The 25,044-nt window shown below is 36.8% G+C and overlaps 1 protein-coding gene across 3 annotated transcripts in view; it reads left to right on the forward strand.

Annotated features, from left to right (window-relative positions):
• Window positions 1-25,044, forward strand: part of LOC141908638 (prostaglandin E synthase 2-like) — an 87,951-nt gene that overhangs the window by 34,035 nt on the left and 28,872 nt on the right. For all 3 annotated transcript variants that reach the window (XM_074798751.1, XM_074798750.1, XM_074798752.1), the window contains exons 3-4: window positions 13,341-13,556; window positions 20,781-20,980. In XM_074798751.1, the coding sequence (XP_074654852.1) occupies window positions 13,341-13,556; window positions 20,781-20,980 (416 nt within the window). The remainder of the gene's footprint in view (window positions 1-13,340; window positions 13,557-20,780; window positions 20,981-25,044) is intronic.

A 25,044-nucleotide genomic window follows, 5' to 3' on the forward strand; every position in this document is an offset into this window, starting at 1 on the left:
ACATCATCGAATATTTGCAGTAGATGGCTGAACTTTGCATTCCTCAATCGATCTGCGAGTAACTTCATTTTGTCTAAAAGATAAAATAGTGTAGTGGAATTGAGCTGTAAATATCAGAATAAAATAAATTCGCAATTAAATATACACTGTTCAATGCCGACCAGTGATATATATTGCCAAGTCTTTACATTGGAGCTATTCAAGCCTGGGTAATTAGCTTTGACTATAATTAGTAATATGTTCGAATTTGCTTGCTCACTGTGGAATAACAATAATTGAATAATAAAATATAAGATGATAAGGTCTTCATACTAAATTATTCTTACCATACGGTGAGTCTTTAATCTTGATAGATTCAATGAGACCTTGAACAGCACATATTATATCGCATGGTTTTGCTTTGTCTTTAATCCAGGTAACGAACGTTTCCAACCTAATTTTATTCACAGCTTCAAAGACAAGTTGATGGCCTCTCTTTGCTCTATAATATGCCTTCCCCTCTAACATTGCAGTGACATTGTGACTGGCAAATAATCCGGACTTTGTCCATAAGTCTTCTAGTTCTGCCCCTGCCATGTGTTGTCCTATGACCTTAAGAAAGTTAAAGAGTATATGAAGGTGACCAAGCATCAAAATGACGTGTTCGTACTGCAGGTTTTCTGACACAATTTCCTGGGCCAGACTGTAGAGTGGTTGATCGGCACACATAACAGTGTATTTCTGATTTAGTTGTTTCGAGCACTCCATAAACCTGTTTAGTACTTTTATCATTGTATCTCTGTTTTGAGACTGCGCATTTAGAATAGGTAGGATACCAACATTAGTTTTTTCTTGCAGTACCGGTTGTTGATCACAGATTTCAAAGAATGGGGCCCACATCGGCACAACATTTTGATCATCCAATATCCTACTCATCAACCATATGTCGGTCGCTTGGCGAGATATATTGCATACATCTGATGTTTGGAGCATTTCACTGACTACATTAGCATTAACTGTAGGGCTGGACCTCTCAGCTGAAAAAACACCATTCACGATTTTTCCTATGAAATGAAAGCAACAGTTTTTAAAATCAATACCCATTTATGTTTCCCTATCAGGGCTACCACCGTCATCTATTAATAAAATGCTAAGGGGCAACTTAGTTTAGTCAACATTCTAATAATGTAATTTTTAAGAAAGAAATATACTAATAATGCCATTCTACACAAGAGGACTAAGAGAAAAGCTTAGAGCCTCAGAGAAAAGGTATTTCTAAAAGAACTGGTACAACCCCAGTGTACCGAAAAAACACTGTCGTGGCATGCTTACTTGGCTGACTTGAATTCTTTATCATGTTGTACTCTTTTAACGTTTCATTTCGGGCTCCACTTCGCACCAACTTCTTTCTTGGTATCAAAGAACTGTCAACTATGCCCCTTTGCCATAGAAGCATTTGTGTTGCATGAAGGGTGTCTTTCCCATCAGGTGTACACTCATTAAGGTCAATGTTGTCACATGAAGCTATAACCAGCCTCCCTGGTTCATAATGTTTTATATTTGAAAGGCTGAATCCAAGAACATGTCTATCGCACTTTTGAGCCCAAACGTCTACTTTTACTTAGTAGCCACTTGAGAATAATAAGCAATTAACGATATCAGCTACTTTTCCAGTAGTATACATTTCAAAACAGTCACTCTGAAATAGTATTCCTTTCAATTGGGTTGGTTTTCTATAGTGGCTGGTTCAAAGAGTCTACTATTGAAAAGTGACCATTTTGAAACATCTGGTTTCGATAGTGCACACTAGCAGTAGAGATGACTGTAAAACCACCCGCCTGTTAACAGTGACTTTGTGATAGTAACTCCTACCATAGCAGCTACTCTCAAAACACATCGTTTCTAAAAGTCAACTATTGAAAAGTGACCATTTTGAGATCGCTTGCCAGATTCCCTGTTATAAATACACGGTAGCAACATATGCTTCAAATTTGCAGTGATACGTGACAATATAAACATACAGAAAAACTCTACTCACGCTATAGTTTGGGGTATAGTTCCATTAAGAGTAACTCAGTTAAGATCCGAAGATATTGTAGATACTCTTTGAGGATGTGAAATGTAATGAGCGATTCCCAACTCTGACCAATAAAAGTCGAATTAAAAATGTTTACAAATTGTCAATAGTTATGTAGTTTTAAGATAAATCGAAATTTCCTTCTTTTCATGAATTCAATTTGAACAAATGCAGCTATTTTCAAGCATAGGTCTGCATTTATTTTTGATTTAAATTCTTAGATTAAAAGCACAATCATGAATTCAGGCTAACCTCTCATTGAAATGGTGGTTTATTTTCAACGGGGGCCTGGATGTCTTTGCATCTTAAATTAAGATGTGCATTTCGGAGTGTTCGAATTTCCCTGAATTCTAATTTCGCAAAATCATTAATTTTTTTTAAACAAAATATGCTTTATCCATGTGGATTTTAAAAATTCTAAGAGAGCCCATATTTGATCGAATTTAATAGAAGAAACTTTGTGTGGTATTCAAGATTTCATTTGGATTACGGTAACAGCCTTTGGTGATCGTCCCTGGGGTCATGAAGAAATCTCGAAATAGAATTTTGAATGAAGAAATCTCGAAATAGAATTTTGAATATGATAAAATTTGTTAAGGTGAAACCGCAACGTTTCGACTGTTGACTAACAGCCATCATCAGGTGGAATGTAGGCATTCCTAGTGAGAAGGCCTTTTAGTCAGATGGCTGTCAGTCAACAGCCGAAACGTTGTGGTTCAACTTTAATAAATTTCATGATACAAAATTCTATTGTGGAATTTCTTCATTTATCTACAGTTAACACGGTTTAGAGTATTTTATTCGACTTCTTCGGGTCCTGTCGCCGTTTAGATAGAAAATTATTTACTTTTCGGCACAGAAGGGATATACAACCGAGTTTGTCGCTATAAGAGGGATTCCCTGTATATCTGCACCTTAAAGCGGTACCCTTGTTGGTTCTAGCCCGCATTCGCTTTCAAATTCAAGTAACGTTGGTTTACGATAATTTTAGAAAAAGAGTTTAGTTGGAGAAAACTGATGATTATCTTATAATTCAGCGGATCATTGGTTCATCGATTCGTAAAAACAAAATCTCTCATAGAGATATTGCGGTGCTAAGTTTATTACTATTAAGAGAGGTGATTACTTTTGGTTCGTGATCTTTAGGTGGTTAGTGCAGTTAGTTCATTCGTTCATCAATCACTGTCTAGTTAGCCAGTGTAATTGACCTGCTGACCGATAGCTGCTGCTGAGTTTTTGATAACCTGTATAAACAATTTACTCAACAAAGTAGGAAAGTATGTGAAACTGAAATTACAGCCTATCACATTTCTTTCACTTCTTAAGCCAAACGAAGTTTTCTCTATCAAATGAAATTGCTGATTTCAAAATTACGCGAACACTCAACTCTTATACGCTAATCCTTTGATCTTTCATAATAGTTGGTAATTTCATTTCAACCAAACTATATAACTACGAAATAAGATTTTGATTAGGGTATCACTTCTAGCAAGCGATAAAACGATATTCAGAGAACCGCGTGACAAAGTGAACATCACAAGGATTACTTAAAAATCGTTCGTATCGAAATTAACAATAAATTCAAGGTTAATTCTAAGTATTTTAGATACATTTTTTTCGTAATTCATTTTCTGAACATATGATTTTATTTGTATATTCCTCTCTCATATACCCTTAAAAACAAATTAAGCCTAAAAGATAAATTTATTTTTTGCCTTTCTTTTCTACAAAATTAAAGATTTATGAACGCACCAGAATGTTTATAATTCTAGGACTGGCACTATATTTTCGTATTAAAGGCCGAGGAGTATGGATGCTAGTTAACCGGGTGGCAAACACTTGAGATCGGCCGTCCCACTAACTACAGTATCTTGTTTATAATGTTTAGAGTGAGCAAGGTTGGCACACAACAGAAAAGCAGGTCACACACAGTTAAATTTGACAAATTCATAAAAGTTTTCATATCAAGTTCTAAACTAATTTTAAGTAATCTAGTCATAGTGGGAATGAAAATCTGATGCTAGCGATCTTTTTTTGAAGGGATAGGGCCAAGATTAAAGATTTTAGAGACATTTCAAATTTTTTGAAAATCATTAATTTTTATCCGATTTCGATGAAATTTGGACACAACATTGATGGTAGATAGCTAAACAAGTGTACGAAATTTCAGACTGATCCATTGACCATGAAAAAAGTTTTGATGTTGCCAAATTTTGGTACTATGAATGAGGCTATGTTTTGTTTATGTATACTGATGACTATAGGTATCAAGTTACTGTTCATGTGCTCTGTGAGCTACACTAATTCACTGGATAACTCCTCCCTCTATGTCATTCAAAGATTCAAATTTTGAAGGAAATACCAACTAAAAAGCTTAATTTCTCGTAGAGGAGGGCCTAAAACACATTTTTGACTGCAGAAATGAATATATTACACATTAATACATATGTCTGACAAAAAGGAGGGTCCAAATCGGATAACTGACAGAGAAAATAGGAGAATTCCAGTTTCAACCGTTGGAGCTCTCCACTGCACTATTGCTTCATGGGTACTGCCATCTTTGACATTGATTGGGCTTTTATACTGCTCCTCGGCCTTTAATGGATTTAATCCATGATGATATAATTTAGGGGATTCTCAGCAACTCAAAAACTTTGATTTTCTATTCACAGAACTGTATTCAAACCATACAGAGTTCTGTATACAAAGCAGATAGGGTTTAACAGTACCTTTGAACCTGACACGAATCACTGCAAATCTTTAACAGATGCTGCTATTTTGAACAGGAAATTACCAAGCCATCTCAAAATGGTCACTTTTCAATAGTTGACTTTTAGAAACGATGTGTTTTGAGAGTAGCTGTTATGGGAAGAGTTACTATCACAAAGTCACTGTTTACAGACGGGTGGTTTTACAGTCACCTCTACTATCGAAACCAGATGTTTTGAAATGGTCACTTTTCAATAGTAGACTCTTCGAAACAGCTACTATAGAAAACCAACAGAATTGAAAGGAATACTATTTCAAAGTGACTGTTTTGAAATGTATACTACTGGAAAAGTAGCTGATATCGTTAATTGCTTATTGTTCTCAAGTGGGTCTACTAAGTAAAAGTAGATGTTTGGGCTCAAAAGTGCGATAGACATGTTCTTGGATTCAGCCTTTTATTTGGTGGTATATATACACAATTGCCCGATATATTGTCTGTGAAATTCTTTTCCAGAGTATAATGGATGCGACGTATTGTGTTAATTCCTATACAATGCCCAGCTGCATGGAACATGTCGACGAGAGCTTCCGATCTGGTTGCGTGATGTAACGATAGCCCTAAACCTACGTGTTTCGGGGTTAGTACATTCCCCTTGGAGGCCGCATATACAAGATCCTGGCCTATGCTACTTCTATTTTGCTTAGTCCTCTCTGTGTCATGTTCATTTTCTGGCTCTCTTTGGATAATGATCGACAATAATAAGTTCAGTGATTCAGGAATTATTTCACTAATTGCATCACAAATTATGTCAATGTATTCTGTTGAATGCTTAGAACCAGAACTCAAAATATCATTCCTAATTTTCAGTGCTGCTTGAATCAAAGCGTGTCTATCGTCCTCCATGTAACGTACTCCAATTTTGTCACCTGAAACCATCATTTTTTATTGTATTCAAGACTAGGAAGAGTGGCGATCCATGTTCATTTGAATCCCTAAAAAGTTAGAACATAGGTGACTGAGACACCACGCTCTATTGCATTGCAGTTCACATTTCTCAATAAACAGAGGGAAAGAAAAAATATGACAACAATATCCCCAATATCAACATGCATACTGGCGAGTGCACTTTCCACTGCCAAACTATCAAGCGACCGACTTGTAAAATCGAACCTAACAAGATGCCAAGGCATCTAAGCCCGCTTGCCTGTGTGCTTAGTGAAGTCAATCACAATAATATACACCCCAGTTTAATAATCTTAGATGATACAGCCTATAGTGTTTCAAAGTAGAAAAATTCTAAATGGACAATAGACCACCACTAAGACCCGGGGGAACAGCATCTAAGCCCGTATGGCCTTTGGCCAAGCAGGCTAAAATACATAAGCTATGCTAATTTTTTACTTCAAAATTCCCAAATGGAGCCGTCTATAAAATACATCCATGCTGTAGGGGAGGGGGTTTGATTTTTTGTGGATAAAAGAATATAAGTAAAATAGCTCAACATTATTCAATAATCAAATCTCTTAATTATCCAAATGCCAATGCGGGTCACTGTCCAGTGAACAAGGGGAAGGGGGTTTAGATTATGTGGATTTTATTTGGACATAGGGGAGGGGCGTCTAATTTTCCATATTTTGTGTGGACGTCTACAAACAATTATTTCTCTGTTCAAGAAAAAGCCAGGAAACAGATTATATTATTGGAAATCACTTAGCAACCTGAATGTGGATGGGGAATTTGAGGAGTTCTTAACTTTTTGCTCTTAGGGGAAATCCCTTTTGAAACAGGTTAGTTTGGAAAAAAGGTTGCCACTGGCGTAATTAAAAATTGGCTTGAAATTTTATTATCTGTAACTATGGCAACATATTACTTTTTCAAATAAAATAGCAATTCCGGTTCGATATTTCGAGGTTTCTTTGAATTTTGGAGTGATATTGAAATCCGGTAAATACCAGTGGTAGATTGTGAAAACCCATTGCATGATATTTGTATTACTTAATCAATGAAAAGCGTCGGGGCCGCGCCAGGAGTTTTCGTGATTCAAGTAGCGCAATAGCCTACTTCGTGTTCGTCCACCTCAATTTTCACTCCGCCGATCTCTGACACGGCTCTGTCCCCGTCGGCGCTGTGATTGCACTTTCGTACCACCAAAATTTTTTATTTCTATATCAGGGAGGTCTGGAGAATAAAAAAGTCAAAATTTGGATATCACATAGGCCTGATTTCATCGAATAAGTCGACCATGGTCGTTACGTTTCCGTACTTATTACACCACCTAAAACATTGTCACAACCAACATTTCGTTTACAGAAATCAGGTGTTCACGTGAATCCGCGGTATCGTCTACTGTTTTACTTCTGGGTTTTATTTTGAGATTTAAAATTGTATTTCAAGATCGATTTCTATGAAATCTTTAGTTGATTTGGTGTTTTGGAGGAATTTTTATTTGCTCTACAGAAAATTCATCTTTGACAATTGCGCAAGGTTCGCGAAAAAAAGGTTTTACCAAATCGGGTGTATGACCTTGATATGCTAATTAGCCATGTGCCCGAATTGCAAATTCAATCAAATTTTATTCTGCCAAAAAATGTTAAATACAATTCGCTTTCCGAGAGTTAATGGTATGCTGCATGGAACAAAGTTGTTTTGAGATGGGTCTTGAAGCTATTGAGGTCGAGAGATAACCATCTAGATAGTTCGTGAGAGTTCCAAAGTTTTGAAGACGCTTCAAGGTAATGTCTTGATATTTGTTTTATACATGAATCTACCCTAGACACATCTTCAGGCCAAAAACTGGCCCTGTCAGATTCAAGATGGCCGACTGGCAGCCATTGTTGTTCGCCAAAATCAGCCCTTTTTACACATTTTTGAAGTTTTCGAGGAAAATTTTGAAGACACTTTTATCAATAACCTTGATCATTCGTATGTATTTGTATCCCCCGAGGGCCCATCGGCATGAGAAAAATTGAGTCGATCGGACTCAAGATGGCCGTACTGTGACCTTTTTTGTTCCCAAAAATGTCAATTTTGGCCTGAATTCTGAGTACTGTAGCTTTCTAATGGTGCGCCATGTTTCATTGCAATTTGTAATGGGTATTCTTTGGAAAGGGATCTTTTTTATCCGAGAGGGTATTTTTGACCAGGCAATTATGACGCACTTGGCGGCCATCTTGGGGTCATCAGTACTCATTCGTAGGTGGAAAAAAAGTTTTTCCACATCATAATTGATACTTAAGCATATTTTGCTACTATAATCAATTGGAAAGTTGTAGCTCATGACATGTTCTATGATCGAGGTGAGTTTCAAGCTCATTGGTTTTTTTTATGGCCACCAGGGGGCGTTGAACAATACAATAACTTAGTATTTCTATATTACATTCGTTCCTGCTGTCTGTGTTAACACACGATTTTACTATGTAAATGATATTGAGCAGGGAGTGTATATTGATAAATATAACCCACAGATTACATCATTTATAAAAAGCAAATCTGACAGGCTGGCCATTGTGCCCCTTGGGGCTCTTGTTGTGTTATGAATAAAGTATTATATAACTGATTATTAATGACATTCAATAAATAAACCTTCAAAGAAAGGTACCTAGTGTCTGACATTCTATTGAAAAATTCTGGATTGATTTACCGCATAGTCTTTTCATAGTGAGCATTTTAGTATATGAATCAATAAAGATGATTGACAAACACGGGTGTGGTTGTCTCACTGTTGAAGATGCTCGATGTTAACAATAATTCTAACCACGTGCGCGATGAAAACAGGGACATCAAACTAAGAATCACTGAATTTCTTAATTACGTGTGATTTGAATAGGCATCTGCGCTGCTTTTTCAAGAAGTCGAATCTTAATTGACTCCCATTGCATAGGCTGAAGCCATATATATATAAAGATTAATTGATGAGTGCAAAACTAACAATGGTTGTCGGTGACGAGACATGACATATATTTCATAGTACGACAAAGACAATGATTGAGGTGGGACAGACAGATAAATAACAGGCTAATTGATATTTCACAGGCAACATGAAGCAACAAACTGTACACAAAGAAAATATGAAATTTACACTAAAATATACCCCTTCGCTGCCGAGAAATTTGCTCCCGCAAATTGAAAATAAATTAAATGTTATAGCGACAAAGATGAATTGAGATTTTGAATTAAAGGGGAACTGCAGTGAAAATTTTTTGTATCTATATGTGTTAGAAACCTTTATAAATACATTGTCAAAACAGCAGAAAAACATTTCATCCAATACTTTATCCAAAAAGAGGGTTTTGTAGAGAGACTACTGCCACCATTTTCTCCACGTGGCAGACGCTTTTCTCTCGGCTGTGACGTAGTTCGGCCCACTTCGATATGTGTTACTGCTGTTATTCATAGTGTTTTCATCACTTAAAGTCCAATAACAGTTCTAAACTGCAGCATAATCCCACATCAGCAATTATATGGATATCTTTCACACAGTGAATGGATAAATAAAAGTAAAAAAGTAAAAACCCCACTGGCAGCCCAGCAGGAGTATTTTAATTGCAATTTTCAACAGATCTTCAATGAGTGCATCTATTTGTGTACACACTGGAGTGTGTGATGGGCCGGGATACGTCATCAATGTTTACATGCCTCACTTTGGAATTTAAATATGGCGGCTCTCATCTGCAGTAAAATCTGCTGGTAATAGTATAAAAATCGTTGTATACAAGTTAATTAGGAAGAATTGGAAATTTCAACTAGCATTATGCTAAACAACAACAAGAGTAGAAATTAATGGCCAATTATAATTTTTTGACTGCAGTTCCCCTTTAAGTAATGGATGGATTGTTTGAATAAAATGATTAAATACATATGATCAGATTAATCCTAAACGAGGTTAAGCCACAATGCCATTGCTGAATGACTTACTAAGATACCTAGATACTGACTTATGAATAATCTTACACTCCTAGTTGCATAATTTTTTTGATGCAATTAATCACATTTAGTTCAAAATTCATGGGTGTAACTATAGCTTATTTCAAACAGCGACAATCAATAGCGCAATAGTACATTGAAAGTGTAAATGTGTTGATCGTCAATCTATATCTTGAATAAAGTCAAGATAAGTTTGATTCTAAGAGTATTTGAATGTATAAGATGATTAGAAATACAACAGTTATTAAGTGATACGCACATAGGTAAAGTATGACTGTTTGCAATAACCTGAGCCGATGAGACAGACCTCAGTTGGCTAATACAAATGCGAGTTGCATAGCAAGAACAATTAATTTGTTGGTAACTGAAAATACACTATGACTAATGGAGATATTGCAAATTAAAATAAGACGTAGCAAATAACATAGAATGAATTAAAGGTCGCATTGAGTGGCACACAGTTAGATTTGTTTAGATTTAAATCCATTCGGATTATGTTTGGTTGATGAAATGTTCCAAGAATAAAGTGTCATATTTATGCTGAATAATTTCGTCGCATATTAGTGGAAATTCGCGCATAAAGTTTGAGTCGACGTTTGGCGGCAAATTTTCTAAACCCTGATCTTGTATAATATCAGACAAACGGTTCGCGTGCTTGAAGTTAGATTTTAATGCATCTAAGTCCGATTTGAGTTGATAGTTTTACCCCACGAGGTTATGAGTAGGCGAATCTGGCTGAAGAACGTTATTACGATGAATATTCATACATTCATTAATTTGCTCCTGTATATGCGTATGTTTTTGACTCCTCCCAGAAGTTGTTAAATTTCTGGAAACGTGATTCGAGTTCGCGCATTTCAATTTCATAATCGCATAACTCCAGTTTTGGTTGAATATAATAATTGTCTATTGTTGCGTAGTCTGTTTTATCAACTTCTGTAAAAACATCAATGAAATTAAAGCAAAATTCACATTTTTCTGCGGCACCGATTGGATCAGCTATTCTTTTCTCCAACTCAGATAGTTCAGCGTTTTCAGTTTGAACTGATGCACAGTTGGATTCTTTTTCGGTTGAAGAAATGCATTCTATATGAGTCGGATCTGTTTGTGCGGAAACAGTAGATTTTATTATTTCTGTTTGTGTGGCAGAAACAGAAAGTTGGCGACACTTAGCTTCGGAATAAAGATCGGTCTGAGTATTTGCTGCAACTAATGATGATTTCTCTTTCGGCTTTGGATCTTTTTGTTAGTCGCTTTGTTGCATTCGTTTCTTTAGAAATGCCTTCATTCGTTTTTGGTCATGCTTAATGGTATTCGGTGATTTTCTATTACGTATGCGTACCTTTTCATGAGTCTGTGGTGTATTTGTGTCGTTGTCGTCTTCCGAGTTGGCACTAGCAGTTTCCAAATTCCAAGTTATATGCAGGGAAACTGAAGATCCTGTATTTTTCAGATCCCACATAGCTGGTTGTAGTGATATCGGCAAGCTTCGTAGTAGATCCTGGATGTTCTGGAGAATTGTAGCCATTTTCAATATTGGGAGTCATTCGCAGTTGATGAGGTACCAAGTGATCTCAGTAAGAAAATATATCTTTACTGCCCGAGGCAACTAAATAACTAACTTACTAACTCAGTGTTACATTTTCAGCTATATATATATCTTAATATATATATATATATACTTGTTTTTCATAGGTGTGACAGATAGAACAGTTTAAGCACGACAGAGACAGTAAGAAAAAGACAATGAATGAGGTGCGACAGACAGATAAATAACAGGCTAATTAATATTTCACAGACATGTAGCAACAAACTGTTCACAAAGAAAATATGAAATTTTAACTATAATACAGGATCTATTGAAATTATTAACGATTGTCGAGTCTTAAAATTCCCATCATCAATCATCGAAAATGTTATTCAAGAATGTTCTTATAAATGACAGTTTCATTAAAAGTTCACACTGACCGACATCAAGTCCATGTTAAGAAATTCTTCGTTAGTTCTTTTTACATCGGTAACTGTGACTACATTCATTTGCAAAGTTGTAGCTCAAGACCTGTTCTATGATTGGGGTGAGTTTCAAGATCATTGGTTTTTGTATATGGTCACTAAGGGGCTTGAATAGTGAAATAACTTAGTATTATATTGTACTTGTACCTAGGCATATTTTGTTACGACAATCATTTTCTGAATTGTAGCTCATGACATCTATGACTGTGGTGAGTTTTAAGGTCATTGGTTTCTGTATATAGTCACCAAGGGTCGTTGAATATTGCAATTATCACATTATTTTCCCTTCGTTTCTAGTTATTACCTCATAGCTGATAATGTTCTCTAGAGAGAGGGTTTGAAATGTATATTTTAAGCTTATTATCTGTTTTCCACGTCAGAGTGTCACGATTTTTTGGCCAGCCATAGGCTGAGCCCATTACTTTACAAATGGAGCGAATTTAAATGACATGGTTTCCAGAGTGAAGGCGCTTTTGACTGTGCAACTGAGCATATAATCAATACAAATCATTCATAAGAGCATTATCCTTCTCCAACCCCTATGAAGCTGAATTTTGAAAAAGGGCCTCGTTAAAATTCATGTGAGCTTTTTCGTGAATATCTGAACACAAAAATATTTTGTTTTAACTCATTGCCTGCCAAAAACGTACTGGTACGTTCGATATTTCATCACACAACACCAGTTAGTTTAATGCCTTTACTACTAAAACAAACTATCATCAGTCGTTCAATGCAGTGTGTTAGTGACGTCATCTGTTGAAATGGGGTCTGAACACGCATAAATGGGCATATTTTATGCAAAATAACCCCTCTGCACTGGTGATTGCTGCAGATTTTATAACTTTTAGAAGAAATGCTACTTATTTTTCACGACTGATGAACAAAATAAAACAAATTTGATGATGATATAACCAATAGTTTTTGTTTTATGAATCTCTGAAAAACACAGAAATCATTTCCTGAAAAAATAGGCCTGGCAGGCAAATAGTTAAAAAGCCAATCAGAAAGCAAAGACTCCTCTGTGATTGGCTTAGCCGCCGAGATCAGCAGGTGTGCGGGTGTTCATGTTTGAACACATGGTATCGTCTACCGTTTTACTTCCGGGTTTTATTTTAAGATGTTAAATTGTATTTCAAGATCGATATCTGTGAAATCTTAAGTTGACTTGAAAATATCATTGTCATTTATGCTAATTAGCCATGTGCTCAAACTACAAATTCAATCAAATTTTATTCTGCAAAAAATATCAAATCCAATTCAATTTTACTTTATTGCTCAAATTAAACATCAAATCCAATTCAATTTTGTTTTATCGAGCAAATTTCAGAAAATTCAATTCTATTCCGCATTCAAATCAATAAGACCAAGGGAAAAGTTTTATCTGAGGTATTTGTTCCTGCCAGGTCCAGTCGCTGTCTGTGCTACTTATGAAAACACAATGATATTGTGTAAATTATAGCGGGTATTGACTCTGAGCTGGGCCCATTGAATTTTGACAAATATAACCCATAGAATGCATCATTTGCCATATTTATGAAAAGCTGACAGGCTGGCCATAGTGCCCCTTGGGGCTCTCGTTCTTTTGTTTAACTCTGCCTACGCTGGTCTCATTGAAAGAATGTATTCCTTGTTTTTCAGATTTATAATGAAGCAGATCAATCTGGCTTGAAGATTACATTGTATCAGTATCAAACTTGTCCATTCTGTTGTAAAGTCAGAGCATTTCTTGATTATCATGGCTTATCGTACAATGTGATAGAGGTAAACTCAGTGAAACAAACTCAAATAAAATGGTCCACATACAGAAAAGTCCCTATAGTTGTACTTGAAGGCATTGGACAAAATGGATATATCGTAAGTAAATCTTACTTTAGTCACTGTTTTAAAAGTTCAGTGGTCCCTAAATTAGCATTTTATGAATCTATGAATAATTTGTTTCAGTAAAAACAACAATCTTGCAAAAATAATTGTTAACATTTCATTCCTATTTATCTAATGGCATTGATAAAGACAGGATATACCCAAGTGTCCAGCGTGTAAACGTTCCTTCATGTCAGGCCGCATACTTTTAGGGATGACTACGCGTTCGCCACGCGGTACCAGATCAGTCGATAGATCACCCTTCAGGTCAGGCCAACCTTTGATTATAGTTTGTTTCAGCACGGTTAGAGTCTCATCCAGCGCGGTGGCATCTTGAATCTGTTGCAAACGATCGGGTTTGATAGGTGAAAAGTTAATCAAATTCACAGATACGAGTTCACAATCAGGTTTCTCTGGAAGCGGAGCGCGGGATAACGCATCAGCTTTCGGAATTTGAGTCCCAGGTTTATACTGTAGCGAGAAAAGATGTTTTTGAGCACGAAGTAATAAGGCTTGCAGTCGTTTCGGAGCCTTATGTAACGGTTTAGTCACCATCGAGACGTGTGGCTTATGATCGGTCACTATCTGCACATCCCGTCCGTACGTATAATGGTGAAATTTTTCTAAACCATAGATAACTGCCAGCATCTCCTTTTCGATTTGAGCCCATCGGGTTTCCGTGTCCGACAACGCCTGACTTGCATACGCCACTGGACGACCTCGTTGAATCAGCACCGAACCAATTCCGTAGTCAGACGCATCATTTTCTATAAATCAAATTTTGATTAGGGTCATACATTGCTAATACCGGAGCTTCCGATATCAAATTTTTCACTTTTTCGAACGATTCGTTTTGAGACTGCGACCATACGAACGGCACATCCTTCTTTAACAGATTACGCAACGGAGAGGTCACAGAGTTAAGATTCGGAATAAAACGAGACAGGTAGTTAGCGATACCGAGAAAACGTCGGAGTTCTTCCACATTAGTGGGATTGTTCATGTTTTTCACCGCACAAGTCTTTCCGGATCATCAAGATTTCGATCATGAGTTTCGGTATCTTTTCCGTGTACAACAATGTCATCTGCTATACATTCTACTCCCTCTAAGCCATCGATAGCCTCGAGTATCTTTTTCTGAGAGATTTCCGATGATACCGATAAACCAAATGCTAGACGTCGCCATTTATATCTGCCAAATGGCGTCTGAAAAGTGGTAAGCAGACTGGACGGGTCATCTAACTCCACATGCCAGTATGCAGAGCTTACGTCTAATTTAGTAAATACCTTAGATCCAGCCATATTATGCAGTATGTCTTCCAACAGCGGCAGTTGCTAATGTTCACATTTCAGCGCTCGATTTAAGTTTCGAGGGTCTAAACAAATGCGTAACGAACCGTTTTTCTTTTCCGCCACAACCATCTGATTAACCCACGGTGTAGGCTCATCGACTGGTTCAATGATTCCCTTTTCAGAAAGGCGTTTCAATTCATCTTTTACACAAGGACGAAGTGCTACCGACGGAGAGACAACAGGCTCTACTGTTTCATCAACTTTCAAATGAACGGAACCAGACGGTTTGCCAAGTCTCCCATCAAAAATATCAGCATATTTATCCGTCATTCCAACACTCGCTACACGTTCCATTAGGGTATTGTTAACCGTAACAAGTTTCATCCCCTCAGCCGCTTTGAGACCTAACAACGGTGATAGATCCTCTTTTATCACGACAAACTCAACCGAATAACGTTTCCGATTCTTAGGGTTGACTACGATAACTCTAGACACACCAACAGGTGTCACGACCTGATTATTGTATGTCTATAATTTACGAAAAGTAGGTTTCACGTCGCTGTGAATGGCATATCGCATTGGTAGAATATTTACAGCAGCTCCAGTATCAACCTGGAAGACGACCGGCTCTGTTCCAACAATCATGCGACAACGAACATCCGAAATGGAATTACAAATCGACGTTATACTATTAATCCACTCGCAGTGTTCAGAATCATCTGAACAAGAATTAGTATCGACCGCATTGACCTGTTTTGCTTTTAGGCATTTAGCCCCAAGCAGGACAGTCAGTCTTCCGCATAGGATGCTTCTGCGAACAGAACTTACAATGTTTTGTTTCTGCACCGTCAGATCGAGTACTAGCGGGTTTCGAATTAGTTGCGCGTTTTGATTTCCATCGAGGCTTCGCAACAGAAGAAACCTAATTAACCGGATTGTTCCTGAAGGCCTTGCCTTAAATGCTGGCTGATTCGGCAGCCTTGTTAATATCAATGGCACAAGCCAAGGTTAAATTGCGCTCTTTCAGTAATGATCGCTGAGTTTCTCTATCTCTTATACCAAGAACAATTCTATCTCGGAGAATTGAATCCACGCTAGCTTCATGGTAGTTGCACGTTTTTACAAGCGCTCGAATTGCTGATAGGAAAGATTCAAAAGTTTCACCATCATTTTGGTCTCTTTTATTGAATATGAATCGTTCGTATGTTTCATTTGTTTCACCCACAGCAAAGCTTTCAAATTTCTGTAATATCTCTATCTCTGTTCGGTCGACTTCAGCAGTGGGGAAAGTAAAACCATTATATATCTTCAACAATTCATCGCCTAGCGTGTGAGGCAATAATGCGACCTTATACTCTTCAGTGCCTTGTATTGGGCGAGGATTATGATTACTTTTGTGATTTTCACCGTCCAACATAGTTTCATGTAAAGTGTTGCAATACCGGTAGATCAATATTTCGCAATATACTCGACTGCCAGCGCAGTGTCACAATCGAAGAATCGTAGTAGCGCACTCAACGAAATTACCACCAGTTCAGAGTTCTGAGTTAGTTGCTGTACTCACTGTAGATAATCCCACCGCTGCCACCATGTTTCGTGTCGTCAGTGATGGGGGACAGACCCATAAAACCAGAACTATAACGACTTCTTAGACGCAACGCGACTTTATTATTCAGCCATCTTAGAGTACAAACTAAAACAGAGACCAAGACTTTATCTATATCACGGAACAACGACTAGGGAGCTCATTCACAACAACACTGGTATGGTCACCCGAATCGATATGATTAAACCACTAATTTTCTAAACTGGCATCATTCTTTCTTTTATTGCCGTTTCTACAAAACATATATTACAAGGCACATTTACACTACAGATTTAACATTTAACTTGAGGTACAAAGGATAATACAAGCTAATATGTATATATTTATATTATGTAAGTTACTCACAGAAGAATTTGGCAGCTTATTTCTCGTTTCGGGAACCATGATCCAAAGCTAAGTTATGAATGCCCGAATTACAGAGGGCGTGTACGCGCCAAAAACATGCAACAAAATAAATCTGTAACTGAATCGACGAATATAAAATAAACTAAATTTGATTGAAAATATTCCATCTACAAGTATAAACTCAACAACGGCTTTAGAAATGACACTACCAGATTCACTCCTTGTCGACTCTAAATAGGTTGAAACTCTATTTCTGATTTCGGAATGTTCATCACATATTTTCTCCATTTCAATATTAATTTGTGCTAACCTGTCTACGTCATTTGCACCATGATAGTAATCCCATATATGAGTTAAAGATTCATTCACCTTGGTAAGCGCACCATCGAAGTCCTTCAATGTTCTTTTCAACTGGTTTCTATCAGCTGGCCCATCGTCTGTGAATTTCCAATGCATCTATCAATTCAGTCTTTTGTCTATTAAATACGATTTTTGCCTTCGTTCTTTGAAGCTTCAGTGTCTCTATTGCTGCCATCCTAACCACAGTTCTTTTCTAACCACGCTCTGCTACCAAATAATGTCCACAAGAGACCGAAAAAATAGGATGGAGCCGGATTTTAACTATACTTTTCTTTTATTCTGGCCAAGAACAGCCATTGTTATCTTCATCAATCCCCCAATCCTCAGTGACAACCAAAAAACAAACCAGGTGGCAGCACAAGCTTATGCCAAAATAACAACTTAATATTCTCTTCAGAACAAGACACATCTTCAGCCCGAAAACTGGCCCTATCAGAATCAAGATGGCCGACTGGCAGCCATTGTTCGTCAAAATTAGCACTATTTACACTTTCTGAACTTTTTGAGGGAAATTTTGATTGAAGATGCTTAGATCAATTACCATGATCAGCACACATTATTATTACACGACTTGGATGACGCAGGCTGGGCTGGGATTCACAAACAAGTTTACGGTTTCAGGACGCTTTTATGGTCCAGTACTGGATAAAAATATCTCTACCCACAGAAATATCTGCGATGTCTATATCAGACATTCCCTCTGCGAGGTTTTTACAAGGAGGGGAATGACTTAAAGGATGATGAATGCTCGCTGCTCCACAGCTGCCACCTACACTCATTTGTAGGTGAATAACAGCCTGTTGTATTCCATATCAGATTTATTTCCTGAAACGGAAACCAGACCTGGTGGTCAGAAGTGGCTGTCGATTTCTGTATTTCACACCAGCGGGGTCTGTGGATGTGACACGACTCTTGACAGCGACGACGAGATCTCTCCACTGTTACAACCACTGAAGAAATAATGATAAATATTTTGTGAACATCTGAGAAAATACAACACACTTTATTTCTTCAGATACACATTACAATGGCGGATTATGAACTCATAACCCGCCAAAAGTATGACAAGGAGGCGCCACAAGACAACCACCTAAAACAGCAATCCAACTAATAGATAGAACTACTAAAATTTGGATTAGGACTGCCTATCACAGGTGGGAAAAAGTTTTTCCACATTAAATCGATACCTAAGCATATTGTGTAACCACAATCGAATGGAAAGTTGTAGCCCATAACTTGTTCTATGATTTTGGTGAGTTTCAAGGTCATTGGTTTTATATATGGCCACCAGGGGGTGAATAACACAAAAACTTAGTATTTCGATATTATATTTGTACCTATGCATATTTTGTTACCACAATCACTTGCAAAGTTGTAGCTCATGACATTGTCTTTGATTGTGGTGAGTTTTAAGGACATAAGTTACTCTATATGGTCACCAGGGGGCGTTGAATAGTAGAATAACTTAGTATTTCCTTATTAGATTGGTACCTAGGCATATTTTGTTGCCACGATGAATTGCAAAGTTGTAGTTCATGACATGTTCTATGATTGTGGTGAGTTTCAAGGTCATTGGGTTTTGCATATGGTCACCAGGGGGCGTTGAGTATTGAAATTGTTAGATTGTTGAGCATTTGAAACCACTTCCCAAGTGGGTATGGTGTCCCTGGACCCCTAGTTTATTATTATTAGCACTGTCAGAAGATGCATCTCCTCACATGGAATTGGAATTACCCAATTCTTTGTTCATGCCACCAGAGGGAGTTAAATATTAAGTACAATTTGTCTATTTATATCGTTACCTATGCATGTTTTGTTACCACCATTAATTGCAAAGTTGTAGCTCATCACATGTTTCATGATTGTGGTGGTGTTTCAAGGTCATTGGTTTTGCATATTGTCACCAGTGGGCGTTGAAGAGTAGAATAACATAGTATTTCCATTTTTGGTATATTGGTACCGCAGTATCTCAATCACTTGCAAAATTGTAGCTCCTGACATGTTCTTTGATTGTAGTGAGTATCAGGGTCATTGGATTTTGATAAATATGACCAGGGAGCGTTGAGTATTGAAATTTTAGATTGTTGAACATTTGAAACCGCTTGCCAAGTTTGCATGGTGTCCGTGGATCACTAGTCTAGTTAGTGGTGAGTTTCATTGGTTTCAGTATATGTTCAATGGGTGGCATTGAATATTGAAATTGTCACATGACTGAGCATTTCAAACCACTTACCAGCTGGGCATGGTGTCCCTGGACCCCTATTTGAAGTTTTCAAGAGAAATTTTGAAGACATCTCAATCAATTTTCTTGATCTTGTATGTATGTATGTTTCCATCCCACATGGCACATTAGCATGAGAAAAGTTGGTTTCATTGGACACAAGACATTTAGCTGAATTTTGAAGGAGGGCCTCGTTAAAATTTATATGAGCTTTTTCGCGAATATCTGATCGCAAAAATATTGGTTTTGAAAAGCCAATCAGAAAGCAAAGACTCCTCTATGATTGGCTTAGCCGCAGAAATCAGCAGGTGTTCACGTGAACCCGCGGTATCGTCTACCGTTTACTTCCCGGTTTTATTTTTAGATCTAAAATTTTGTTTCAAGGAAAGCTTTAGTTGATTTGGTTTTTGGGAGGAATATTTTTATAAGCACTACAGAAAATATCATTGACCATTGTGCAAAGTCTGGAAAAAATAGCTTTTTCGGATAGATGACCTCGATATGCTTATTAGCCATGTGCTCAAACTACAAATTCAATCAAATTTTATTCTGCAAAAAAATATCAAATCCAATTCAATTTTGTTTTATTGAGCAAATTTCAGAAAATTCAATTCTATTCCGCATTAAAATCAATAAGACCAAAGGGAAAATATTGATCTGAGGTATTTGTTCCTGCCAGATCCAGTCGCTGTGCTACTTTTGTTATCTCCGATTGTATTTTGTAAATTATTAGGTATTGACTCTCAGCTGGGAGTGTATTTTGACGAATTTAACCCACAGAATGCATCATCATTTGCCATTTTATGAAAAGCTGACAGGTTGGCCATAGTGCCCCTTGGGGCTCTAGTAATGAAACTAATATTGATAATGATAATGATACAACATATAATTCTAATTTAGCAGATAGTGGTTCTAAAGAACCGTCCACAGACGAGTTTGATAGAAGAACTAAATCGAGAATAAATCCTGAAAATGATAATCCAGATTTAGTTAAACAAAATTTAGAATATAATGAATATATTTATCATTTCAAACCTATATTGATGTTTGTTTATTGTCCGCATTGCCATTAGACACATCTCCGTACATGGAATAAGGATTACCTGGTTTTTGTTCTCTCTATGATGGGGAGGTAAATGCTGACTTGTTTTCTTGGTATTTAGCTCGACTATTAAGCTTCATAGGCTGCTCAAACATCCACAGATATTTCCATATAGAGCAATGATACCAATCAATTATTATTAATTGACTTATTTTCAGGTAATAACTGATGAGATTCCAAATAACTTCATTGCAAATAAGAAATTTTAATTCAGATCTGGGTTTGGGACGGTCTAGAAAAAGTAATTGTACTTATTCTAGTTCTTATTGATATCAATACTTTCGATTTCAGCAACTAAATGACTCAAGTGTCATCATCAGCTTACTGTCAACACACTTAAGACATCCTGATGTGAGCATTGAAAAGTTAGTCACATATTATCCTACTTTAAAATCAATGAATGATAAAGGAAAAACAGTATTTGAACATCCAAATAAGTACTTCGTCATGAACTTTTCTGACCTTCCTGAAGAAAAAATGAAAGCTGGCAAGTAAGTACAGTTGCTACTATAGATGGATCACCTGCTGTACCTGGGTTTAGATACCTATGTCCACACTCTGGAAACCATGTCATTTAAATTTGCTCCATTTGCATAGTAGTAGGCTCACTGGCCTAAACTAGAAAACTTCAAACATGTGGTCGGTTTGTTATACGGAAAAAATGCCACCGGTTACAATTCCACTGGCAAAAATACCACCGGTAAAAATGCCACCAACAATTTTTAACAAAATTTTTTCAACCGTTAAAAATGAACAAATGATGATAATAAAATTCCACAGTTTATGTTCAGACATTTCCTACCCAGATTATATACACGTTCGAAATTTGATTACTACTTTATTACTGAGCATGAATTTTGTTTTAACTAGGAATAGACTAATAATAATATGTTATTAATAATAAGAAATTAAAGGTGAGTGAGGGTTCGGAGTTAGGGTTAAGGTCGAAATTGCGTTGAAACTTGATTACAGCAAACTGATTATAGATTGATAATGGAAATATTGAATCTAAATATAGCCGGTTTATAGCTGCAAAGCAGCGATAGCTGGTTTTCTGCTCATCCTCATTTGTATTCTTGATCTTGTCTGAATACTGTCGACGATCGCGTGTACGCTGATGATGCGGCACCATGCCATAAAAATCGAAGGGAAGTTAGAATCCTGTTCAACTGTCAAAACCGTTTTATAAAACGATGGTTGACAAACAGTCAATGAGACTACTTTGAAACCATGGATGACTGGACTAAATGGTTATTTGACTCGACAAAAATCGACTGTTAGGCCTCAATTAGTCTTTATGGATTTCAAAAAAGCATTTGATAAGGTCCAACATCAGCGATTACTAAATAAGCTATTTGGAAAAGGTATCAATGATTGGTCGCTTAAATGGCTCAGCAAATACTCTGAACGAAAACAGGTGGCTGAAATCATCTTGAAATCATCTCATCTTGGAATAAATCGGTCTAACTAGTGGAATCAAGCAAGGTAGTATCCTAAGTCGTCTTCTCTTCGCTCTCCTGATAGATGATATAAGAGTAATTCAAAACGTACCGGATATTTACTGTATATTTCCAAAACGACCTAATTCAAAATGTACCGGACAGAGTCTATTTCTAAAACGACCTAAACAAGCTGTGTTCCGTTTATGGTTAGAAACGTGGAAGATGGGCTTCAACCTGAAAGGCATGATATGGATATTGGATACAAAGAAAACCCAGGTTCACATTATACCTTTGTGTTCTGTTCTTTGGGCTCTGATATTTACACACATTAAATGCAGTAATAAAGTCTAGGTTCCTTTCGCATATTGGCTATATCGGTTGTCGTTTTCTTTGTTTTATGATTATGTTTAATCATTTTTGTTATTTCAGCAGCGCACACCATTGGTTGTGAGCGTGCGTGATCAGTCTTGAAATTGGTATTCATGCGCGGCATCGTGCTGGCAATTCAATTCGTTCTTTTTTGACACAATTTCACAATATAACATTTACTTTCATGTTTGTAAAAATTCTTTTAATTTTCTTTTCATTGAGTGCTTGTGTTAGCAACCATTTGAAAAATCTCTGTATGAACGTTTATATTTTTCAGTTTATCTAAAACTTAAAAACTGCTTTTCTGTAAAATAAATTCTGAATTGAAGACTGGTTCCCTGTCTCTTCAAAGAGCCAGAGGGCGGTAGTCTATGGTGGCAATATCGGATGATCGTAGTGGATTGTCATTTGAAGGAAATGCAACTTATTCTTGCTTAATGTCTTTGTTATCATGGTCAGAGACCATATAGGTATCGTAGCTGGTAAAAATCCTGCCGTTAACCGAACAACACTTGTAGTACCTCTACTGCTATGGATATAGTTCCATAACGTAGTTCATATAGAACTGATAATCAAGTAATAAAAAAGCTTGTATACGTGTCATTTGCCTTTGTCTTTATGGTGGCCATCATAGCGAGTTGTATTCAAATTCCCAAATATATGACTTTCTGATAACATTGTGGAATGCTTTGAGGCTCGCAAAGGGCCTACCAGTCAGCGATTGATTTCTATCAGTTTTACTCGGCAATGAAGCGTTGTCCCCATCACTATCCTCGGGCACTGATATGTTTGAAAATAGTTCATAAAAAATACTTCACGGTTGGACGCTGGATGGAACAGAAGGTCGGACTGTATTAAAAGGTAATATTAATTCCCTAATTAAAACTGAAATCACGAAGATGTTTCAAAAGTTGTCCTGTCGGGAATATTCAATTACCGAGGTTATGGCCTGTGACTGTCGTCGGTGTCAGGATTGTTTTTTTCGGTCTTGTATGTTGTCAATAAAAATGAGGCCGACCTGACAGCATGATCGAGCGGTCAATCAATTCTAACAATTAATTCTAATATTAGGGTAGGCCAATAGTAATCGCAAACGATCGCTACCGGTGTCAACCGCGCAAAACATTTCGACTTGTATTCATAGAACTCCTCGTGAGGTCTGTAGTGGTATAACGTTTGCGCCTCAATTGTGTCTGATGGTTGCGTGAACATGAATCGCATAGCACGCTGGTGAAAAGCGCTGCGCGTGTAGTAGGCCTCTCTCCAGCGTATAGTGTATTGAAAAATTAATGCATGCAGGGCTCAAAATATGCCGTCTGTCGTATCCGACTGTTAGTAAGAATCCTACGGCGGCTGTGAAATATCTCGCCTGATATCAATGATAGTATAAAAGCTGTGATCAGTGGTTATATTTGAATGTACTGTTGTCAGTGTGCATCGTGTGAAAACGTCCTCATACGCGTGGACTAGTTTAAGTTTCCAGGAAATTGGCTGACTTCCAAACTACTGCAAATCATTCTAGCGACTGTCGGTGTTTAAGGAGTAGTGTATATTCGATGAATTACTTCATTTTGAACACATTGTTGATGCTCCGGATCTTGTTATCTAGACTATTAGACAAATTTCATATGCACAAGGTGAAAACTTTGTTCGGTGAACCATGAACTCTAAAACGAGTCCATGGATGAACTCTCAGAGACACTCGCAGAGACTATTAGTTTGGGTAGCCTAATAGCAATAGCTGTAATGTGTTCCTAAGTTGTCTGCTTAACCAATCAACAGTTACTAATTGCCATTACCATACTGCAGTCACTTACACTAGCAAATCAATTAATTTGACATTTCTAAAAATTAAAACATGCAAATTCATGTATACACTATTCCTGATTCCTGGCTTTTATCACTATTATTGTGCTTTTTTTAGATAGAGAATCTGATTTAAGCATGTCATGAAATTTTCAATAAATAAGCTTTTGTAACCTCAAGATAACTAAATATGAGATAACTAAATATTTCCGTGAAAACAAGCACTGTGTCAGTGGTCGGGGAAAATATAGCAACTGCTATTTCTTTGTCTGCAACTGCTATTTCAAATCATTTTGAAAGCCCTGTGCATGGTTGCTAGGCATTGAAACTTGAACATGTACACAGTTTCTTGGAGGACCTTTTCAAATGCACAACAGATTTTCTTTTATTATGTCATCTTTGACATAACATTTTTGATAGCCTAGGATTATTTTGATCAATTAATTTATTTTATAGTGAAATATCATTTTGGGCATTAAAAGTCAAAAGATCATGTTTGATTTACTCATTAAAGCCTTATTTTATTTTCTTTCAGATATTTACCATCATTACAGTCACTACTAAAGTCAAGATAAGCTTTTAAGGTAAGTAGTTTCACATTCAGTTAACCTTTGATACAAACTTCAATGCCTGCAATACCTTCAATACATACTTGATTAAAGTCACTTCAGATTTCACTATCTTGAGTATCTATTCAAACATTACCTAATCTATTAAAACAACCAGTTAAGAATATTAATGAAATTAATCCATTAGCTTATCAGAACATGTAATATTATATCTTATAATTGTACTGGCCCCTTTGCTTAATTGCCTATAAATCACCATTTCTATATCATTACGGAATTGGAACTTTTTTAATGCCATCAAAGAACTTCTAGCCTACTCGACGTGATATTTCTTGAAATTCAACATATTTTTAGAACAACATTAATAAA

This window comes from Tubulanus polymorphus, chromosome 7 (genome assembly GCF_964204645.1).
Source record: "Tubulanus polymorphus chromosome 7, tnTubPoly1.2, whole genome shotgun sequence".
NCBI classification, from domain to species: domain Eukaryota; kingdom Metazoa; phylum Nemertea; class Palaeonemertea; order Tubulaniformes; family Tubulanidae; genus Tubulanus; species Tubulanus polymorphus.